The sequence below is a fragment of the Lotus japonicus genome, chromosome 5, assembly GCF_012489685.1.
Source record: "Lotus japonicus ecotype B-129 chromosome 5, LjGifu_v1.2".
Taxonomy (NCBI): domain Eukaryota; kingdom Viridiplantae; phylum Streptophyta; class Magnoliopsida; order Fabales; family Fabaceae; genus Lotus; species Lotus japonicus.
This window is the reverse complement of record NC_080045.1, coordinates 56,668,322-56,686,708: the sequence shown is the minus strand read 5'-3', so window position 1 is coordinate 56,686,708 and position 18,387 is coordinate 56,668,322. Positions and strand designations below refer to the sequence as shown.

Here is an 18,387-nt window from a genome sequence, read left to right as displayed (position 1 = left end):
ATATTTTGGATTGGGTGAAAGACAAACATAATCCGTCTAACTCATCCCACGAATACTCCTACTAAAAAATAAAAATACATCTCATTATATAATTAGATTGGAATGTTGTACTATGAAAAATTTAGTAAAAACAATCTAGTAAATATGTAGTTTCTTTTATAATTCATAATAGAATTGAAAATTAGTGTTTTTACACAGTGAGAAGTATTTGAAATTGTCATTCAACTTGTCTTTAGAGTCAACCCGAGTCTGCCCTTTTGTGATCTGATCTTTCTTTAACCCGCACCTCTTCAGTATAGGGACGGGTTTCAATTTAAAAATTGATTCAATCAATATTTAGGGCCAAATAAAAGTCAAGCGTAACCCGTCTAAATTCATCTCATGTACGCACTCCAAATTTATCATCATTTTCTTATAGTAATTTGAGCCTGCCTATTGCATAATTATTATGAAAACCGTGAGTAATTAGGCACTAATTTATATAGAAAAACATTGGAAAATCACTACATAATAAACTCTTAATCTATGTTTGTTCTTAGAGCATCTCCAATGTAAGGTTCTTAGTTCTTATTTTTGAGTTAAGAACTAAGAACTAAGAACTTTACCATTGGAGGTGCTGACATGGACACCTTAGTTCTTAAAAATAAGAACTCAGTTCTTATATAAGAAGTTTTGCTTTTTGAGTTCTTAGCTTAAAATATTAATTATTTCTCTCTCATCCAAATTATTTTATTACTTTAAGAGTTTTGTTTTATTACTTTATGAAAATAAAAAGTATAAATAATGTGGTTGGTTGGACCAAATGAATAGTGGTAAGAATTAAGAACAAAGAACTCATGGTTGGAGCAAAATTGCTTGAGAATTGCTTAAACACATGTGGCAATACGGGCCTACATGAATAGTGCTAAAAACTAAAAAATAAGAACTAGCATTGGAGATGCTCTTAGATGCTCAGTCTATATCAGCAATACAAAGACCCTCTCTTCAATCACATTATTTCAAACAAGACACCGAAGCATTAAGAGACTCGGGTGAAAATAATTGCATTTGATGGTGAAGAAATACTCTCTCCGTTTTATAATAACTGCTCATTTAGAGAGAAAACATTTATTTCACAATAACCGTGCACTTAAAATTCCAATAGAGCATTAATTGATGTTTTTACATATAATGTCCCTATGAGAATAATAAATGAGGAGAGATAAAAGTACACTATAAAGGGTAAAATAGGGAAACAAATGATATGTTTTAAAAAATTAACAAAATTAATTACATTTCTTAATATGTATGCATCTTCACTTATATTGAAACGGATGGAGTATTATATAAATCTCCAACAATTATTTTACAACCGTGCAGAGCAAGAGTTCATGCACTACTAAAGTTTAAATCATAACTTCATTTAAATTACCAATGCCACTTAGCAATTAGTACTATAGCTAAATCCTAATGGCTTAACTTTTATTACTTTCAGAAATTACTCAAACAAAATACATAGTATATGAGATGGCTAAATGCTTTATATATCATTCTCTGGAAGATGCCGAGAGTTTTTCCCTGAAAACTTTCATAGCAGCCACCAATTTCTCATGCTCAGGGTTGTTGTTGATAACAGGAACATCCATGAAATTGTTAAACCATGCATGCAAGCGAGGGAATTTCTCAGCTACCAGGATTTTCACTTCAAGCGCATCTTGCATACCCACAAGAGTTTTCATAAAAGACCCAAAAGTTATGTCCACAATGTTCAAAGTGTCACCACCAAGGAATTTCTTGTGATCACCCAAATACTGATCTTCAATGACTTCAAATCGTTCCCATATATCCTTTATAACCTTGTCTTGTTCTTCACTACCAAATCTACCGAAGAATTGTGGCAAAACTGGAGACATCTTTAACAAATATATAGGATTTTAGAACATGGAAAGATTTGAGAAAAATAAATTCAAGGAAAACTAAATTAAGCTAATACCATGTTCGTAAATCCTTATGCAATTGATTATAAATGCAAAATCAATTCTAAAAAAAACTTGACAGAATTGATTATGAGAAAAAAATATATGACCCAAACAGGCATAAAGATGTTAAGTTTGTAAAAAATGTACCATGTCGTCGACGTATCTAACCCAAAACCGGGCCACAGCTTTCTCATAAGGATCAGAAGGAACCAGTGGGTTCTGAGGCCATAACTCATCAATGTATTCAACAATGATCATGGATTCACATAAGGGTTTTCCATCATGAACAAGCACTGGAGTCTTCTTATGGACTGGATTGTATTGGAGAAGTTGAGGACTCTTGTTGTAGCGATCTTCCTCAAAGTACTCAAATGCTATACCCTTTAGCTTTAAGGTCCATAGCACCCTGAAAGTAAAAGGACTATACCAAAATCCATGGACTTTCAAATCTGCCATTTTAGCTTGTGTTTGCCTTAACCAACACTAAGCTCAAAGTCTATTTATAGGCATAGAATGATCCATTAAGTCATCTAACTTGTTCAGCAAGTTCAGTTGACCAAAAGAAAAATAAAATACACTTTGTCAGCAAAGACAAGTCAGTGGAAGACGTCATTTCGATCGAAACGATCTAGGAAATTTAAGCGTAGACAAAATAAATAAACTTTATCTTCTCTTTGTTTATTAATGTGAATGTGAATTATGAAGCTTCCCTTATAGATCATGCATATCAGAGATTCAGAGGCATGTGCCTTCAGAAGTCTATGTTTGCCTTTTAATTTAATAATACTTTTTCACTATTTTAATTCAAGTTCAGTGATGGAATGAACTACTTACAATCGATGTCGTCAGTGCTTAAGTCACAACTCACAAATAAATTAACTTATCCTATCCCTTTTCATTTCCAATCTATAGGTGCAAATATTTATGAAAACGATCACAACCTGACCATATTGGATTTATTCGTGAATTGAATTACAGGTATCTAGATTCTCATGTTATTTTATTATCAATTCTATTTGTTTACTTTTAGTTGTCAACATTTTTTAAAAAACACCCTGATGTTGAAGCAGATGTTATAACATCGTGCTGTGACATTTGTCCCTGCGGATCTGCTGTGTGTTTGACTGATTTTTCTAGAAGCTTTGGATTAATTTCGTGATAATCAAATTAGGGTTACTGAAGGAGCTTCTATTTGTTATCTGGAATATAATATAGTGATATCAAATCTGTTGAAGAAGATTTGATTTGGTTTAAATTGTGAAAGATGTTATATTTTGTTCAAATCTTATTTGATAAGATTTGTTACTGGTTTAAAAGATTTGTTCCAGATCTGTTTTATGGATTCTATTTTCGTGCAAGCCCATTGGAGATCAAGACCAGAAGAACGGTTATTTAAGGAGGCTTAACCCTAGTTGCAAAGTGTGCCTTGGGCACCCAAGGATTGAGTTTTAGGATTGTATTTTGTGAGTCCTTGTTCTGTTATTTTGTACACCACTCTACTGCCTCCATTGATAATCATATGACATAGAGTTGATTTGTTTTAGTTGAGTTGTAATCTCTTCAAACATGTGTTGATTGTTGTAACCAATCACTGTGGCAGTGATTGAGAGAAAGTGAGAGGGGCTCTCATACTTAGGTCGATATACTAAGTAGAAAAACACTGGGTAGATTAGGAAAAGAACTATGAACTGAGGTGTTCATGAGTGTCTGTAGTTCCTAAATCTTGATATAGTGGATTTCCTTTCTTTGGGCGAAGCCCTTCAGATGTAGGTGATGTTGCACCGAACTGGGTTAACAATTCTCAGTGTTCTTTATTGTTTTTGTTGATTTAATACTGTGCTGCACATCAGTTGTTACTGTTAGTCAGTTGTCGAACCGGTTGTCCCAGCATCGCGTTTGACATCTATCCTGTGTGAGAACCAGAATTTCACTATTCATGTTTGCTAGTAAGAGAGATGTCCTCTTCTACTTGAATTACATTTGAAAACAATTAGATCATTTAAAAGTCAATAATGTTATCTTCACACCTCTCTTTAAGGTGGAGAGAGGCGGAATGAAGAGAGAGATATGAAGAAAAGAAAAAGTAAGAGAGAGAAAGTATTAGATGTGATAGATGATAAGAGGAGAGAGATAGAAATAAAAAGAGGTGAAAATGAAGTATTTAAAAAAATGAGGTGTGTATATATAAGTAACCAACTTGACAGTTTGCATTGTAAGAAGTAAAAACACAATGTTGTGAACACAATGAAGTGGAGGGGGAGGGTCATGCTAGACAGTTCTGAATTCTCAGATTTTTTTTTCCTGTACTTTAAATTTTGACCTAGAGAGATGTCCTCTACCACTAGAAATGCATCTCATTATATAGTTAGATTGGAACGTTGTACTTATAAAAATTTAGTAAAAACAATCTAGTACACATGTAGTTTCTTTTATAATTCATAATAGGATTGAAAATTAGTGTTTTTACATAGTGACAAGTATTTGAAAGTGTCATTCAACTTGTCTTTACAGTCAACCCGAGTCCGTCTTTTTGCGATCTGATCTTTCTTAAACCTGCACCTCTTCAGTATGGGGACGAGTTTCAATTTAAAAATTGGTTCAATCAATATTTAGGGTCAAGTAGAAGTCAAGCGTAACCCGTCTAAATTCGTCTCACGTACACAATCCAAATTTATCAGCGTTTTCTTGTAGTGATTTGAACCTGCCTATTGCACAATTATTATGAAAACCGTGAGTAATTAGGCACTAATTTATATAGAAAATCATAGAAAAATCACTAAAAATAGACTCTTAATCTATGTTTGTTCTTAGATGCTGTCTATCAGCAAAACAAAGACCCTCTCTTCAATCACATTTTTACAAACAAGACACCGAAGCATTTAAGAGACAGGGGTGAAAATAATTGCATTCGATGGTGAAGAAATATTATACAAATCTCCAACAATTATTTTACAACCCTGCAGAGCAAGAGCAAGAGTTTAAGCACTACTAAAATTTAAATCCATAACTTCATCTAAATTACCAATACCACTTAGCAATTAGCACTAGCTAAATCCCAATGGCTTAACTTTTATTACTTTCTTTCAGAAGTACAACAAGAAATTACCCAAATACATATATGAGATGGCTAAATGCTTTTGTATATCATTCTCTGGAAGATGCCAAGGTTTTTTCCCTGAAAACTTTAATAGCAGCCACCAATTTCTCATGCTCAGGGTTGTTGTTGATAACAGGAACATCCATGAAATTGTTAAACCATGCATGCAAGCGAGGGAATTTCTCAGCTACCAGGATTTTCACTTCAAGAGCATCTCCCAGGCCCACAAGAGTTCTCATTAAAGACCCAAAAGCTATGTCCACAATGTTCAAAGTGTCGCCACCAAGGAATTTCTTGTGATCACCCAAACACTGATCTTCAATGACTCCAAATCGTTCCCATATGTCCTTTATAACCTTCTCTTGTTCTTCACTGCCAAATCTACCGAAGAATGGTGGCAAAACTGCTGAAATCTTTAAAAAATATATAGGATTTTTAGAACATGGAAAGATTTGAGAAAAGGAAATACAAGGCAAACTAAATTAATTAAAACTTAAAGGTAAACTTAACATTATCGTGTAACTAAAACCATGTTCGTAAATCCTTATTCAATTGATTATAAATGTAAAATCAATTCCAAAAAAAAACTTGACATAATTGATTCTGAGAAAAAATAAGCTGATCGAAACATGGATATAGATGTTAAGTTTGTAAAAAATGTACCATGTCATCGGCGTATCGAACCCAAAACCGGGCCACAGCTTTCTCATAGGAATCAGCAGGAACTAGTGGGTTTTGAGACCATAACTCATCAATGTACTCAACAATGATCATGGATTCACATATTGGTTTTCCAGCATGAACAAGCACCGGAGTCTTCTTGTGCACCGGGTTGTATTGAAGAAGTTGTGGACTCAAGTTGTAGCGATCTTCCTCTATGTACTCATATGATATGCCCTTCAGCTTTAGGGTCCATAGCACCCTGAAAGTAAAAGGACTGTACCAAAATCCATGGACTTTCAAATCTGCCATTTTAGCTTGTGTTTGGCTTATCCAACACTAACCTCAGTCTATATATAGAGATAAAATGATCCATGATGTCATCTAACTTGTTCAGCAAGTTCAAATGCCAAAGGAAAAATAAAATACACATTGCCCACATTGTCACCCAAGCTATGTTCAGAGGACAACTTCATATTTTATTAATTTTCATATTTTCTCTTAGCTTAGACAAAACCATATGTGAAGCTTCCTTCATACTTCGTACACATCAGGGGCGTGTGCTTCCACGCTGAATATTCATAAGGTGTCGTCAGTGCTTAAATCACTGACTAATAAATCAATTTATCCTTTCATCCTAGTTTTCAATCTAAAGGCGAAAGTATTTGTGTAAACAGAATCATTGACCTGAAAAAAAATACTAGAACCGATGATGTGACATATTTGATGAAAATTATGGAAAGTAGAGATGTAACATATAAGAATAATGTTTAGTTGACACTTCACACACACTTACATCTAATGAGATACAAGAAGAGAAGAGTGAGAAATGAAAGATATGGTGGATAATGTGATATCAACGTTAGAGGGGAAAGAGAAGTGTGAATGAATCTCCTTAAATGTATTTGCGGAATGAAACACAAGTATTTACATAATTTTATTTTATTTCAATTATATTCATGTTTGCTAGTAAGAGAGCTGCCATCTTCTACTCGAATTACATTTGAAAACAAGATAATTAAAAGTTACCAATATGACAAATACGCATTGTAAAAGCACAATGCTGTAAACTAATTCTAAGCACAAAATGAAATCATTTTCGTCTTGAACAAGCACCAAACAATCGAATTAATCATGTCATTATCTATTGCTGTATCACTGCCAAAGATTAGCAGTAGTAACGTATTGCTAGAAACTTCTGAATTCTCAGATTTTTCCTGTACTTCAATTTTTCACATAGGGACCGTGTAAAGTGTAGACAAGTAATTCTACGTTGCAAGTTAACTATTTCACAAGATTCTCACCAACTCTAATAATTTCATTTCATCACGATATAGAGATCAATAGGCATACAATTTTAGTTCAGGGCAAAACTGTTGGAATATACATTGCTAAATGAATAGGTAAAATGCTGCAAGTACGCAGAGGCAAAATGTTCCTCTAAACACCATTAGGCTTCTGTCCTCTTGCATTTCTTTTCTTAATGTCAGCATCATAATGTAACAAGGCAGCATCCAAAGCCTGCACCATAATATTTGCGCATCTTTAATCCTCCGTAAAATCCAACAAACATGATAGGTATATCCAATCAGAAAATATGAAAACAGAAAAATAACACATCCAAGAGGAACGTTTTGTTCACCCAGGATATGTTATTTTTCCGTTTTCATACTTTCTGACATGTATCCAAACAGGAATTACAAAAATAGGAGACACAAAAATGAACCATGTAAAAATTGAGTATGGTGTGCTCACCTGCTGCATAGGATGGACAATAAGCGAAACCTGATGCCGCAGGTCTGACTGTGCAGATACCTTTATTTCCTGGGAATCATCAAATAAAAATAGAAACACTTTAGCAATTGCTAAAATAAAACTGAAGCTGGTATCCATGTAATGATAGAATAAAAGCAAAGACAATTAGTCCAATGAGGAATACTAGTACAGGCTTTGGCTAAATACACACCTCAAGTTTAGAGTAAATTTGTGATATAGCCTCTTTCAGTCTCGCTGTCTACATTTAATTGCCAAGTGAAGCAACATCAGATATAATAAAAATTCAATTCAGAAAAATTCCTCAGACAAATCACTGCAAACATATTTGCAATATAATGCATGTACGATGCATTGTCACCAATGAGTTGACAAATAGTAGGAAAAACCATTTCAACATATCCAATGCCTAGCTGGTTAACCACCTAGGTGCTATTTATGATTTCGGTAGAAGGGAAAAGAAAGGAAGGTTTGTGGAAACCGGACCAAGAAGACAGTTCTTAGGTATCAAATGAATTGTAATTATGGGTGCTACTCAAGTTCCTGTTGTGATTCTGAAATGTCAGTCTAAGGCTTCTGCTTAATTGCTCAGTTGAGTGGTTCCTTGACAAGATATCAAAACCTCTTTGACCCTTTGATGAATTTGATCAAATAATTTGGGGTTTGAACATTGATTAGTTTACAAGATATACAGATTGTAGTTGAATCTTAGCTTCTGCTACTGTATTTGCATCTTTCATCAATCAATATTACCCTGTTTTCTTCATTCTGCTATTAGTTTCCTGTTATTGTTACATTGGTTCCCATCACAAACCCTATATCATTACCTTATTCCATGTCAAATCAAGCCCACAAATCCTGATTCTAGCATAGCAATTTATATAATCAACAAATTTGTTGACAAAACTAGTTTACAGTTTCACTTATGGTGCAAGAAAATATAAACTTCCTACAATATCAACCATATTATCACATTATGACGCCGTAAAAGCACTGCTCTTTAGAAAGAAACGGGAAGAGAGAGGAGAGGTGGACTGGAAGAAGAAAGAGTGATGAAAAGAAAATCCATGATAAATGAAAAGCTTAAAAAATAATTGCAAGCAAATCAACATCCCAGATACATGAAACTTTAGGGATGCAAATGTTAGATAGGTCATACACAGTAATCAGCATTGAAATATCTTGTAGAAATAAAAAAAAAAGATCAATACTTACCTTACTAATAAGGTTTTGTGCTGTTATTGGATAGGAAGACCAAAAGTGCCTCAGCAATTCCTGACTGCACACCCAATGCTGGAAAGAAGGAAGCATGTAAATAAGAATATTCAGAACTACCCATAAAAACTATATAAAGCTTATCAAAAGCTAAACTACTGCCTGATAATAAAAGCAACATATGCCACACTACACATATCAGTAGAAGTTCATAGAATCATCCCCTGCTCTCTTTATCTTTTCTTTCCATCCTTTTTTTTCATATATTCCTTCTCAAAAACCTCAAACAATTGGCTTGACTCACATCTAGTAGCTTCTCCTTCGTTGTGCTGGGCAATAAATCAAGGACACTCTCCTGAGAATTTTTTCCAAGATGAGATTTGGTGCTTGAAATATTTTTTGTCAATCCATTAAGGACCTGGAAAAAAGTAAACGAATTTAATTTTCAAGGAGAGGTTTTACGTGAATACACGAAATAAACAGGAAAATATGTTGTCTTCATAACAAATCAAGCATTTTACCATATACCTTCTTCAATCTACTCAAAATATTTGACATTTATTTTAAATGAAAGAACTATATGGTAAAAATATCAGTACCTTAAGAGCAACCTCAGGACTAAGTAGAGGATCCTTTAATCCTTTAGCTTTGATCTTAGATATGGATGCCCTCAAAGAGCCATAGGCTTCCTCAGAACCCAAACTACATCTTGTTTGTTCCATTCCAGCTAGGGAATCATCCAAAGTTTTTACTGCATTAGCTTGCTGGGAATCAAAGTAGTCACGAGGATCCTGATCAGGAGACAAACATAGAGTCATAAACAATTTACAGATATAACATAGAAATTCATGCAATAATTGTGACTTCAGAGTTCAGATACAACATAGAAATATATAAGTACTACAATAATTGTTAGTCATTTAATTCTCAAGACAAAGTTGAACCTTAATACAGAGTGGTGCAAAAGGATGATCATCTTGTGCCTGCAGATCCTCAATCTGGGTCATCTTAGAAATTCTGTTTCGTCTCTCCTCCTCTCTAACTCCATCAGATTCTGTGATGGGGTATAAAATAAGAGCTTTCTCCACATGAACGGAAAGGGAAAAAACAAGCTTAACCTCACTAACCCTGTTGTCTCCGTGCAATAACTTCTGCCACTGTTCTTGGTTGTTCCGTTTCCATATCTACATTTTATATTTTGAAATCTGACTCATCAGACCAGATCATTCAGACATAGAGTGAGTGACTAGCTATTTCAACTAGCTTATAGCTTATTCAACTAGTTTGTAAGATTGTTTAAACAAAATAGAGGTGTTAGGGTACCAAGCTTATTTCACTAGCTACCATTTTTCATAAGCTACTTGAGGTAGCTTTTTAATCTCATTTTTTGCCATCATTATTACAATAAAAAAGTTCCTTTATAGCTAATTTATTGTGGGATGCTAGATAATAGGTCTATTTTGGGGCTAACATAATAAAATATAATCAAAAGGATCCTACCAAACAAATGAAATAAAAAAGATCCTAAATGTTTATTTTAATTATTACACTATTTTTGGGTTATTTTTTATATAACATTATTTATTTTACTTGTTACAAACTATTTTTAAATTATTTTGATAAAACATTTTATCTTCAAACGAAAAATTGTCTAAAAAAACTAACACTATAATTACCTAAAAAAAAATTTTATTACAAAATAGAAATAGATTTTATATAAAAAATATATGCAGTTTAAATTTATCAACCAGCTCAACAACTCATTTTACCATAAGATAAGAACATTTGAACATTTGAAGTTAATTTGAACATTCAAACAAATTAACCATTTGCTTTACTCCTACCGTCATTTTTTAATACATTTGAACTGCTCAACAACTCATTTTACTCATTTTACCACGTCCAGAGAGTTCACTTCAAAATGACTGTAGGAGTAAAGCAAATTAACCATAAGATAAGAACATAATTGTGATATGCATATATGTCACTATTTACAGATGTACAATCAAATATTGTTTTGTCAGCCTACAGAGATAAATTTAAGACAAAAACTATAAGGAATGTACTCTGTTACAGTAAGTAATAAAACATAGCCAAAATGAGAAGGAAAAAAAATTAATAATGCAATTATGAAACAAAACTGTCTCTGGTAAGAAAACATAAAATTGAAGAGATAGAATTACCTAAAGTTTTTCCTTCGAGAACTACTGCACCTTGTCTGTTAAGATCTTGTAACAATGTTCTCCTATACAAGGGATGTTGAGCTTCAGGTATTTCCTTGCTGCCATCGCGGAAGATCCCGTGATCCTTCTCATCAAATAGAGAACAATGTTAAGACTTACGGAACAGAAATTCAATGCAGATCTAGCACTTAACCAACAGCATAGATAGGCACGGTAATTGTGCAACATTTGACATCTTGCTAACAACTAAATGATCAATAGCAAACTCATTCATGTTTCATTCCATGTGCAGCGTGAAAGGAGAAAAAAATCATCATACGCTACGACAAAACAACTATTGGAACCAAAAATAACAGTCACTTAATTAAATGTAATAAGTACAAGGGCAAAACAAGCGAATTCACTTAGCAAAGCTCACTAATCTCTCTTCCTATCCAACAAAGAAAACCATCCAAATAGTCATTCACAGCACACCATAATGAGAATCAATGTAGAGGTAAGGCTGTAAGAGGTAGGAAAAGAAGTGAAAGAAGGATATCCATTTGAGATCATTTTTCATGGATTAGAGTGAGTTGAAATCTTGTTATATCCAATCATTAGAGGACAATGTTGTGGAAGGGATTAAGAATTTTCTTCTCAGTATTCTTGAAATTATACAGATGTTAGCATTAGCTATCTCATGTATTAGTCATTTATTGTACATAGTTGTACTATACTAAAATACAGGCTCTATACTACCCCTTCTCAATAATCAGTATAAATAAGATTCACATTAAGGGGTACTAGCTAAGGGACACAAACCCACCCGACCTTCTAATTGTAATCTCTCTCTAGCTAATGGCATTAACGCAACAAAAAATTCCACCTTTATGGATATTCACATAAAGGGTTACCTCTCGAAATATTCTCCCTTCTTCAATTCAAAGAATACAAGTTATGTTCTTATTACTCAGTAAGATTTAATGGCTTAAACTAACACTGCACCCAGGGTCACTCAATGAAAACATGCAAATAAATTGGCTATCATATATACATATATAACATTGGTGCGTACTGAGAACTTTGCAAACAAAATCTACAACTAGGAAATATGCCTACTTCAAATTCTTTATCCTAAAAGAGACTAAAAGGGTAATACCGGTTTTTCAAATGCCAATAAAATACTGAACATTCTTCCTAAATTAAGTGTATTCTGCTACGAAAATTAAAACGGAATTGCTTTTCTTTAGATCGTAAACTATAGCAACATGAGAGATGTTAGCACATGCAACTATCCTCATACTAAAACTGTCAGAAAACTGTAATAAGAGATGTTAGCACATGCAAAGCATTATGATAAGTTGAAACTAAGATTTTTCCTTTATAAAGGGTGAAAATGCATAATATATAACAAACATGCTGTAAAAGAATGTCCTATATGAGATTGAGTAGTTTCATTCACCATACAGGAAGATGAGTGTAATCATCTCCTTGGTCTGCTTCCATGTCTAAAGTTGGATCAACCCGTCGAACCTGCAAATACACATAATATAAATGGAATTGAGATTGGAATCCAAAGATCTTCAATAAAATTAAAAGAGAAACAACAGAAAGACCTTCTTTCGGGCTTCAATTTCTAATATCTCATCATCTTTCAAAAAAACAGCAAGATCCTCATCTTCAGCAGCCTCAGCAGCTGCAGCAATAATATTTTTGGTACTATGGAGATATTCAGCTTTGAAGTATTTGTTCCAAAAATCAACCTCAGTCATCTTGAATTTGGAAACCATATAAAAAAACAAAATTAACTTTAGCATGCAAAGTGAAAGATTATTCCACAAATAATTATCAAAGATAATGACCAACATTTTTATGACGTCCAACATACCTTCTTAGGAACAAAATTGAAAAAAGCCTGGTGAACAGCTGGTTTAAGGGCAAAAATCTGGAAAGACAATAATGCAAAGTAAGGAAATTAATTGAAAGAGGTTAATACAATATCAGAAGGAAAAAAAAAATGAAAGATACACAAGTGGATTATAGGAAGTTAGGAACCCGCCCAACTAAAACAGAAAGAAACCAATGAGCCAAACTGGCTGGAACATTTTATAAATCTGCCTAATCTCTGTGCATATCACTGACGGAAGACCCTTGAGCAACCATAAACCAAGGAACAACAAAAGGCTATGCAAACAAGACTTAGCTTCAAATTTAATTAACTAACAAAGCATGAAATATAATTAACTAACAAAGGGCAGAGTTATATGTAGAAGCATGCCTGATATTTTATCTCTGGTGTCAACTGAAATTTAACCTGATTTATCTGAAAATAAATCAAGAGAAAATAAATCAGTCGTAATTGCATATGCATGCATCTGAAACCAAATAAATAAAAGAAGTCCAGAAACTGCTAAAAGATCCTAAACCTGGATTTAAAAATGTGTAAACTCTAAATAACAATAAGCAAATCTTATCACACTAAGTTGGTTGACTAAATGCATCATGAATCAGATGATGCTATTCGGTTTATTAAACCATTGTACAAAAGATTGAAAGAAAAAAAATTAATACAGGGCTTGTCTGGTTATCTTTTAAAGAAACAACTTGAAGAACAAATATGAAAAAAAAAATGTACCTTTCTTACTACCATTTCTAAAAACAAGTTTGAACTCTTAAACGCCAAATATAAAAATACAAATTGTTCTCAATTATTAAAATCAAGATGTTAGGACCCAACCAATTGCAAGGTAGGACTTGAGTCCCACATTGGAGGTATGGGATTCTAATGTGGGGTTTATAAGGCTTTGGGCTCTCCAACTACAACAGAACAGGCTTTGGCAAGTAAATATAAAAGTTCATTAGCAGAAATCTGTTAAATTAATCCGATAATCTTGTTTGTTCTTTATGAAAGTCAAATTGTAAATTGATCCACGGCGTGTTAGCGACGTCATCCAGGGTAGCTGCTGCTTTTAGTGGTTTACATTTTGCCAAAATCTTTAAAATACAGCAACAAGTTAGGGTAATAACCATCATACAGATTTACTCGTAAGAACAGAGTTACAGAATTCTTTTTCTCAAATAAAGTTGCTTATTTTATTAGTATTGAATTATGTTTCTACAGTAAATTACAGAAAGACAATTTTATATACTCAGTTTTTGAAAATTATTTTTGTGAACTATATTACAAAATAAAAACCACATTCATCATGATCAAAGCCCATTTGTCACAGTATAGTACTGCTAAGCATTAAAAAGCTTCTAAAGCTGAATTCCGCATTCGATAACAGGGAAGGAGAATAAGAATTTTTTCCCCTTACAATAACATACAAGCAGCTAGATATACGATATCCTCATAATGACAACAAAGTATTATACAGCTACACATCTAAGCGCAAACAGAAAGATATATAACCAATGCAGAAGATAAAGGAAAAGTAGGATCATACCCGACCATCACTAGTAGGCTTTGTGTCAAAGATCAAAGAATTTTTAAAACCAATCCGTTGTTTTGACTTTCTGCTTTCATCTTGATCCAGCATTTTCTGTAAAATATGTTTTAATATAAAATAACAAATTAAAGAAGATGAGGCGATGAAAATTACATGGAAATTGGACGCTAACATATCCTCCATATTAAAATAACAAAAAGAAAACATCAAAACAGCTGCCCAATCCCTCTGCCAATCTATTGGGGAAATGAAGACCATGTACTTCAGAAAGCATTAGATCAGCAAAATACATTAAATTGTACTTTTTAGTTTTTCCGAGTAAAAATTCTTCCAATCAGGCATAATATCAACCATCTAAGATTAGGAAATATATATAATGGCATCATCAGATTTTAATAATCAAATGCCATTTGAAAACAATGTGCAAATACTAAGAACAATACATTATGTAGTATGGTGATCAGAAAATCTTTACCTTCTTTGTAGCCCAAAATTCTGATTCGGTAAGCTTACCACCAGCCACGAGTTCCTTAAAAAGTTTCTGCAACTTACTGCAAAAGTTGTAAATTAGCTAAAGTGCAGAATATCTGAAACAAAGATAACCTTTTAGTAAATAAAATGCAACATTCAAAACCTTATTATATGAATAAAATGAGATCCTGAGTAAATTACTTCTGCAAGGCATTCTGAGATGGAGCAACTATAAATGGATACTTTCGAAGTAACAACACAATACAAAAGAGACCTTGATTTAAATGGTCTCCGGAAATTTGGCCATAGTTTACATTTGCAACAAGAAATTGGGCCATAATAGAACAAGATCACTAATGAAGAATACATCCTTTTGAAAGAATTAAGGTACATTATTAAAAAACTAAATACCTATCTTCTTGCAATAGTTTCAACCTGAGTGTCAGTTCAGCAGTGCTAAGCTGTTCCTCAGTAGTAACTTTTGGAGCTTCTACATGCTTGCTAAGGGCATTACCTGCTCAGACATACCACAACACATTAGGAAAGCATATATGAAACAATTGACAATAAAAGTATTAAAACTGGAATAAAAGAGAAATTCTGATAAGTCGGAATCTCCTTTTCATATTGATTTTATACCATTGTTTCATATATCAAATCCCAAGTATAATTGCATTAGAAAAATCAATAAAAGGGAGGAAATACACTTAATTCTTCAGGAATTGAACTATTTGGTGAAGCATAGCCTTTTCGTCTTTGGCATACATATGATGAGGGAACTAAATATATATTGCAACATTTGAAATTTCATAAAAGTTTAGACATACTTAGGGCCCGTTTGGTGCGACGTATAGTATAAGGCCTGATAGTATAAGGCCTGATAGTATTAGGCCTGATAGTATAAGCCCTGATAATTTTCTTATACTATCCAGCGTTTGGACGTACACTGTATAATTTACCATATCGTTTAAATTAATGCAATTTTATGTTTAATGAAGTATTGAATAATGATATAAAATAAAAATCAAATATGGAGGTGATTATAACGGTGGTGGCGGTGGTGATGGAAGTAGTGGTAGGTTGGTGGTGGTGGTGGCAATGGTGGTAGGTTGGTGTTGGTGGCGGTGGTGGTGACAGTGGAGATAGGTTGGTGGTGGTGGTGGCAGCGATGGTGGTTGTGGTGGTGGTGATGATAGGGTGGTGGTGGTGGTGGTAAGGCGGTGGCGGCTACAGTGGAGGGTGGAGGCAATGGTGGTGGTGGTGGTGGTGGCGGCGATAGGGTGGTGGTTGTGGTGTCGGTGGTGGCAATAGAGTGGTGGCGACAATTATGGTGGTGGTGGCGATAGGGTGGTGGTTGTGGTGGCGGTAGGGCGGTGGCGGCAACATCGGTGGTGGCGGTGGTGGCAGCGATGGTGGTTGTGGTGTTGGCGACGATAGAGTGTGGTGGTGGTAGTAAGGCGGTGGCGGCTTAGTAGGGTGGTGGTGACGGTGGAGGGTGGAGGCAATGGTGGTGGTGGTGGTGGTGGTGGCGATAGGGTGGTGGTTGTGGTGTCGGTGGTGGCGGCGATTATGGTGGTGGTGGCGATAAGGTTGTGGTGGCGGCGATTATGGTGGTGGTGGCGGTAGGGCGGCGGTGGTGGTGGTGGTGGCAACACCAGTGGTGACGGTAGGGCGGTGGTGGCGGCGGCGGCGGTGATCGGATGGTGGTGGTGGTGGTGGTGCCAATGGTGGTGTAAGTTGGCAGCAATAGAGGGTGGTGGTGATGGTGACTTATACGTCGCAACCTTATCATGTCTTATCCATCACTCACATGATGGATTAAATAATACGTCATTTTAACGTATAAGGGGACTTTGATGGATAAGCTTATACAATACAATGTCATCACCAAACAATGGATAAACTCATAATGTATTGTATAAGCTTATACTATCATGCCTAATACGGCGTGCCAAACGAGCCCTTAAACAATTAAAAACCTACCGTAAAAAAGTCTAACTTTGAAACTTAAGCCTAAGGTCAAACAAGTAAACCACAGAGCAGCACCTTAAACTAAACTCCAGTGAGCAACAATTCACGAAAAACAAGAAAGCATATGCTCAATAACCCCTTAGAAGAGAAGTTTAAGGAAAAAGGAACAACAACATATGGTAGTAGACTAGTAGCCAAAGCAAGAAACTCACCCACCAACTCCCGACAAACATGAAGATCTGGAAAGCTTTCTAACTCAAAGATGTAACTTCCCTGAAACATCACATTGTAATATCATAAAAGTTCATTTCAAAGGAAAAGCAGATACAACAATAATGATGTTAAGTGTTGTCCTAATAAACGAATGAACCATAGTACATGAAAATTCAAATGACCATTTAAACCAGCACAACATTCAGGCTGCATAAATAACACAATAAATGTAGAATCAAAAGAAAAACCTGGGCATGGGTAAGGTTAAGCAACGGTTGTTTCGATCCCTCTTTCGTAACTCTATGACCTAATTTTTTGTCAAACAGAACAAAAGAAACAACATCAAAGGATGCACATATGATATCAAAAAGAGTCTGAAACAGATTTTCAAGCTTCAAATTGGAAATTTCACAATCAGTTCTAACTTCTAAGTACCTTTTATAAATCTGAACTCGACGTCGAGCTTGTTGTTTGAGGTAGGATCATTAGGCTTGAAAACAAACTTATCTTGAGTCTGCAGAGTAGAAACCCAGATTCTATGAAAGAGTGACAAACATTCAAAAGAATTGAAAATTGCAATGAGAATGTGAATGGAATTGGTTGAATGATTCAAGGGGAGTGTACCAATTTGAGAATACCAGGAGTGCCAGGACCTTTCACGGTGGTTTTGTATTTGGCACGCTTAACCACTTGCCCAGACGACATAACCTAAAACCTAAACCGCCACCGCAACCACCACCGTGATGATCCGATTCCGCAAACAGTTCAATAAACAGGTTTTTCCGATCAATCGCGAATCAGAACCACAATTGCGGTGGTGTTAGGGGAAGTGGCGAGGAACTATACTTCGCAATGTGAGGAGTGGGAACGAGGGAATCGCGTTATTTTGATTTTTGTGATGAAGAGGAATTGGATTATCGGGGTTGAGGATGAGCGGAATCGCGGAATCGCCGGTGGTGGCGCGGCCTAGTTCCGGGGCGTTGATCCGATAGCGATAGAGAAGAGCAGCAATAGCTGCTTTGAGAATATTGACACTACCGGATGAAATATGTATCAATCAACCATTGGAATTTTATTTTCTTACTACTATGCCTTGTATTTATAGTATTACATCGAGTGTAGAAACTAGTGGACCAAGAACCACATATTTATGGGTCTAATTTAAATTGTACCCTCAAAATTATTTTTAAATTAGGCTTAAATAAGAGTTAAATATTTACATTTAACTCACATTTATATAGTCGGCTGAGAATTCAAGTGCGGAACTGGAGTCCCACATTAGTTAAGTTTGAGTGAAGAAGAGATTTTATAAGAGATGTGACTCATGAACCTAATGTCTTAAAGTTTTAGGTTTAGATGTGACGTCGATATCTCTTGGTGTCTTGCTACTCACTTTGTGTTGTTAGTGTAGACAATGA

At 34.7% G+C, this 18,387-nt stretch overlaps 3 protein-coding genes across 4 annotated transcripts; all 3 read right to left on the bottom strand.

The window, feature by feature from the left end:
* Positions 1 to 1,269: 1,269 nt before the first annotated feature.
* LOC130720791 (probable glutathione S-transferase) lies at positions 1,270 to 2,459 on the bottom strand. Its single transcript, XM_057571489.1, has 2 exons — positions 2,106 to 2,459; positions 1,270 to 1,892 (listed from the first exon to the last, which is right to left on the bottom strand). Exons 1-2 carry the CDS (start codon positions 2,412 to 2,414, stop codon positions 1,527 to 1,529), a joined length of 675 nt encoding a protein of 224 aa, XP_057427472.1. The 5' UTR covers positions 2,415 to 2,459; the 3' UTR covers positions 1,270 to 1,526.
* A 2,377-nt stretch (positions 2,460 to 4,836) lies between these two features.
* Positions 4,837 to 6,050, bottom strand: LOC130720835 (probable glutathione S-transferase). The gene is made up of 2 exons (XM_057571537.1): positions 5,719 to 6,050; positions 4,837 to 5,468 (listed from the first exon to the last, which is right to left on the bottom strand). The coding sequence occupies exons 1-2, from the start codon at positions 6,025 to 6,027 to the stop codon at positions 5,103 to 5,105; spliced, it is 675 nt and encodes a 224-aa protein (XP_057427520.1). The 5' UTR covers positions 6,028 to 6,050; the 3' UTR covers positions 4,837 to 5,102.
* A 913-nt stretch (positions 6,051 to 6,963) lies between these two features.
* Positions 6,964 to 18,048, bottom strand: LOC130721577 (general transcription and DNA repair factor IIH subunit TFB1-1-like). 2 transcript variants are annotated; one of them, XM_057572378.1, is made up of 20 exons: positions 17,594 to 18,048; positions 17,405 to 17,483; positions 17,218 to 17,276; positions 16,969 to 17,029; positions 15,221 to 15,299; positions 14,790 to 14,865; positions 14,312 to 14,407; positions 13,144 to 13,188; positions 12,754 to 12,810; positions 12,482 to 12,637; positions 12,333 to 12,398; positions 10,887 to 11,010; positions 9,831 to 9,887; positions 9,648 to 9,757; positions 9,303 to 9,494; positions 9,008 to 9,121; positions 8,704 to 8,781; positions 7,682 to 7,729; positions 7,471 to 7,539; positions 6,964 to 7,236 (listed from the first exon to the last, which is right to left on the bottom strand). In XM_057572378.1, exons 1-20 carry the CDS (start codon positions 17,672 to 17,674, stop codon positions 7,156 to 7,158), a joined length of 1,728 nt encoding a protein of 575 aa, XP_057428361.1. In that variant the 5' UTR covers positions 17,675 to 18,048; the 3' UTR covers positions 6,964 to 7,155. The 2 variants fall into 2 exon arrangements, with proteins under 2 accessions (XP_057428361.1, XP_057428360.1); XM_057572377.1 differs by having other exon boundaries at positions 15,197 to 15,299; positions 17,594 to 18,047.
* Positions 18,049 to 18,387: the final 339 nt, after the last annotated feature.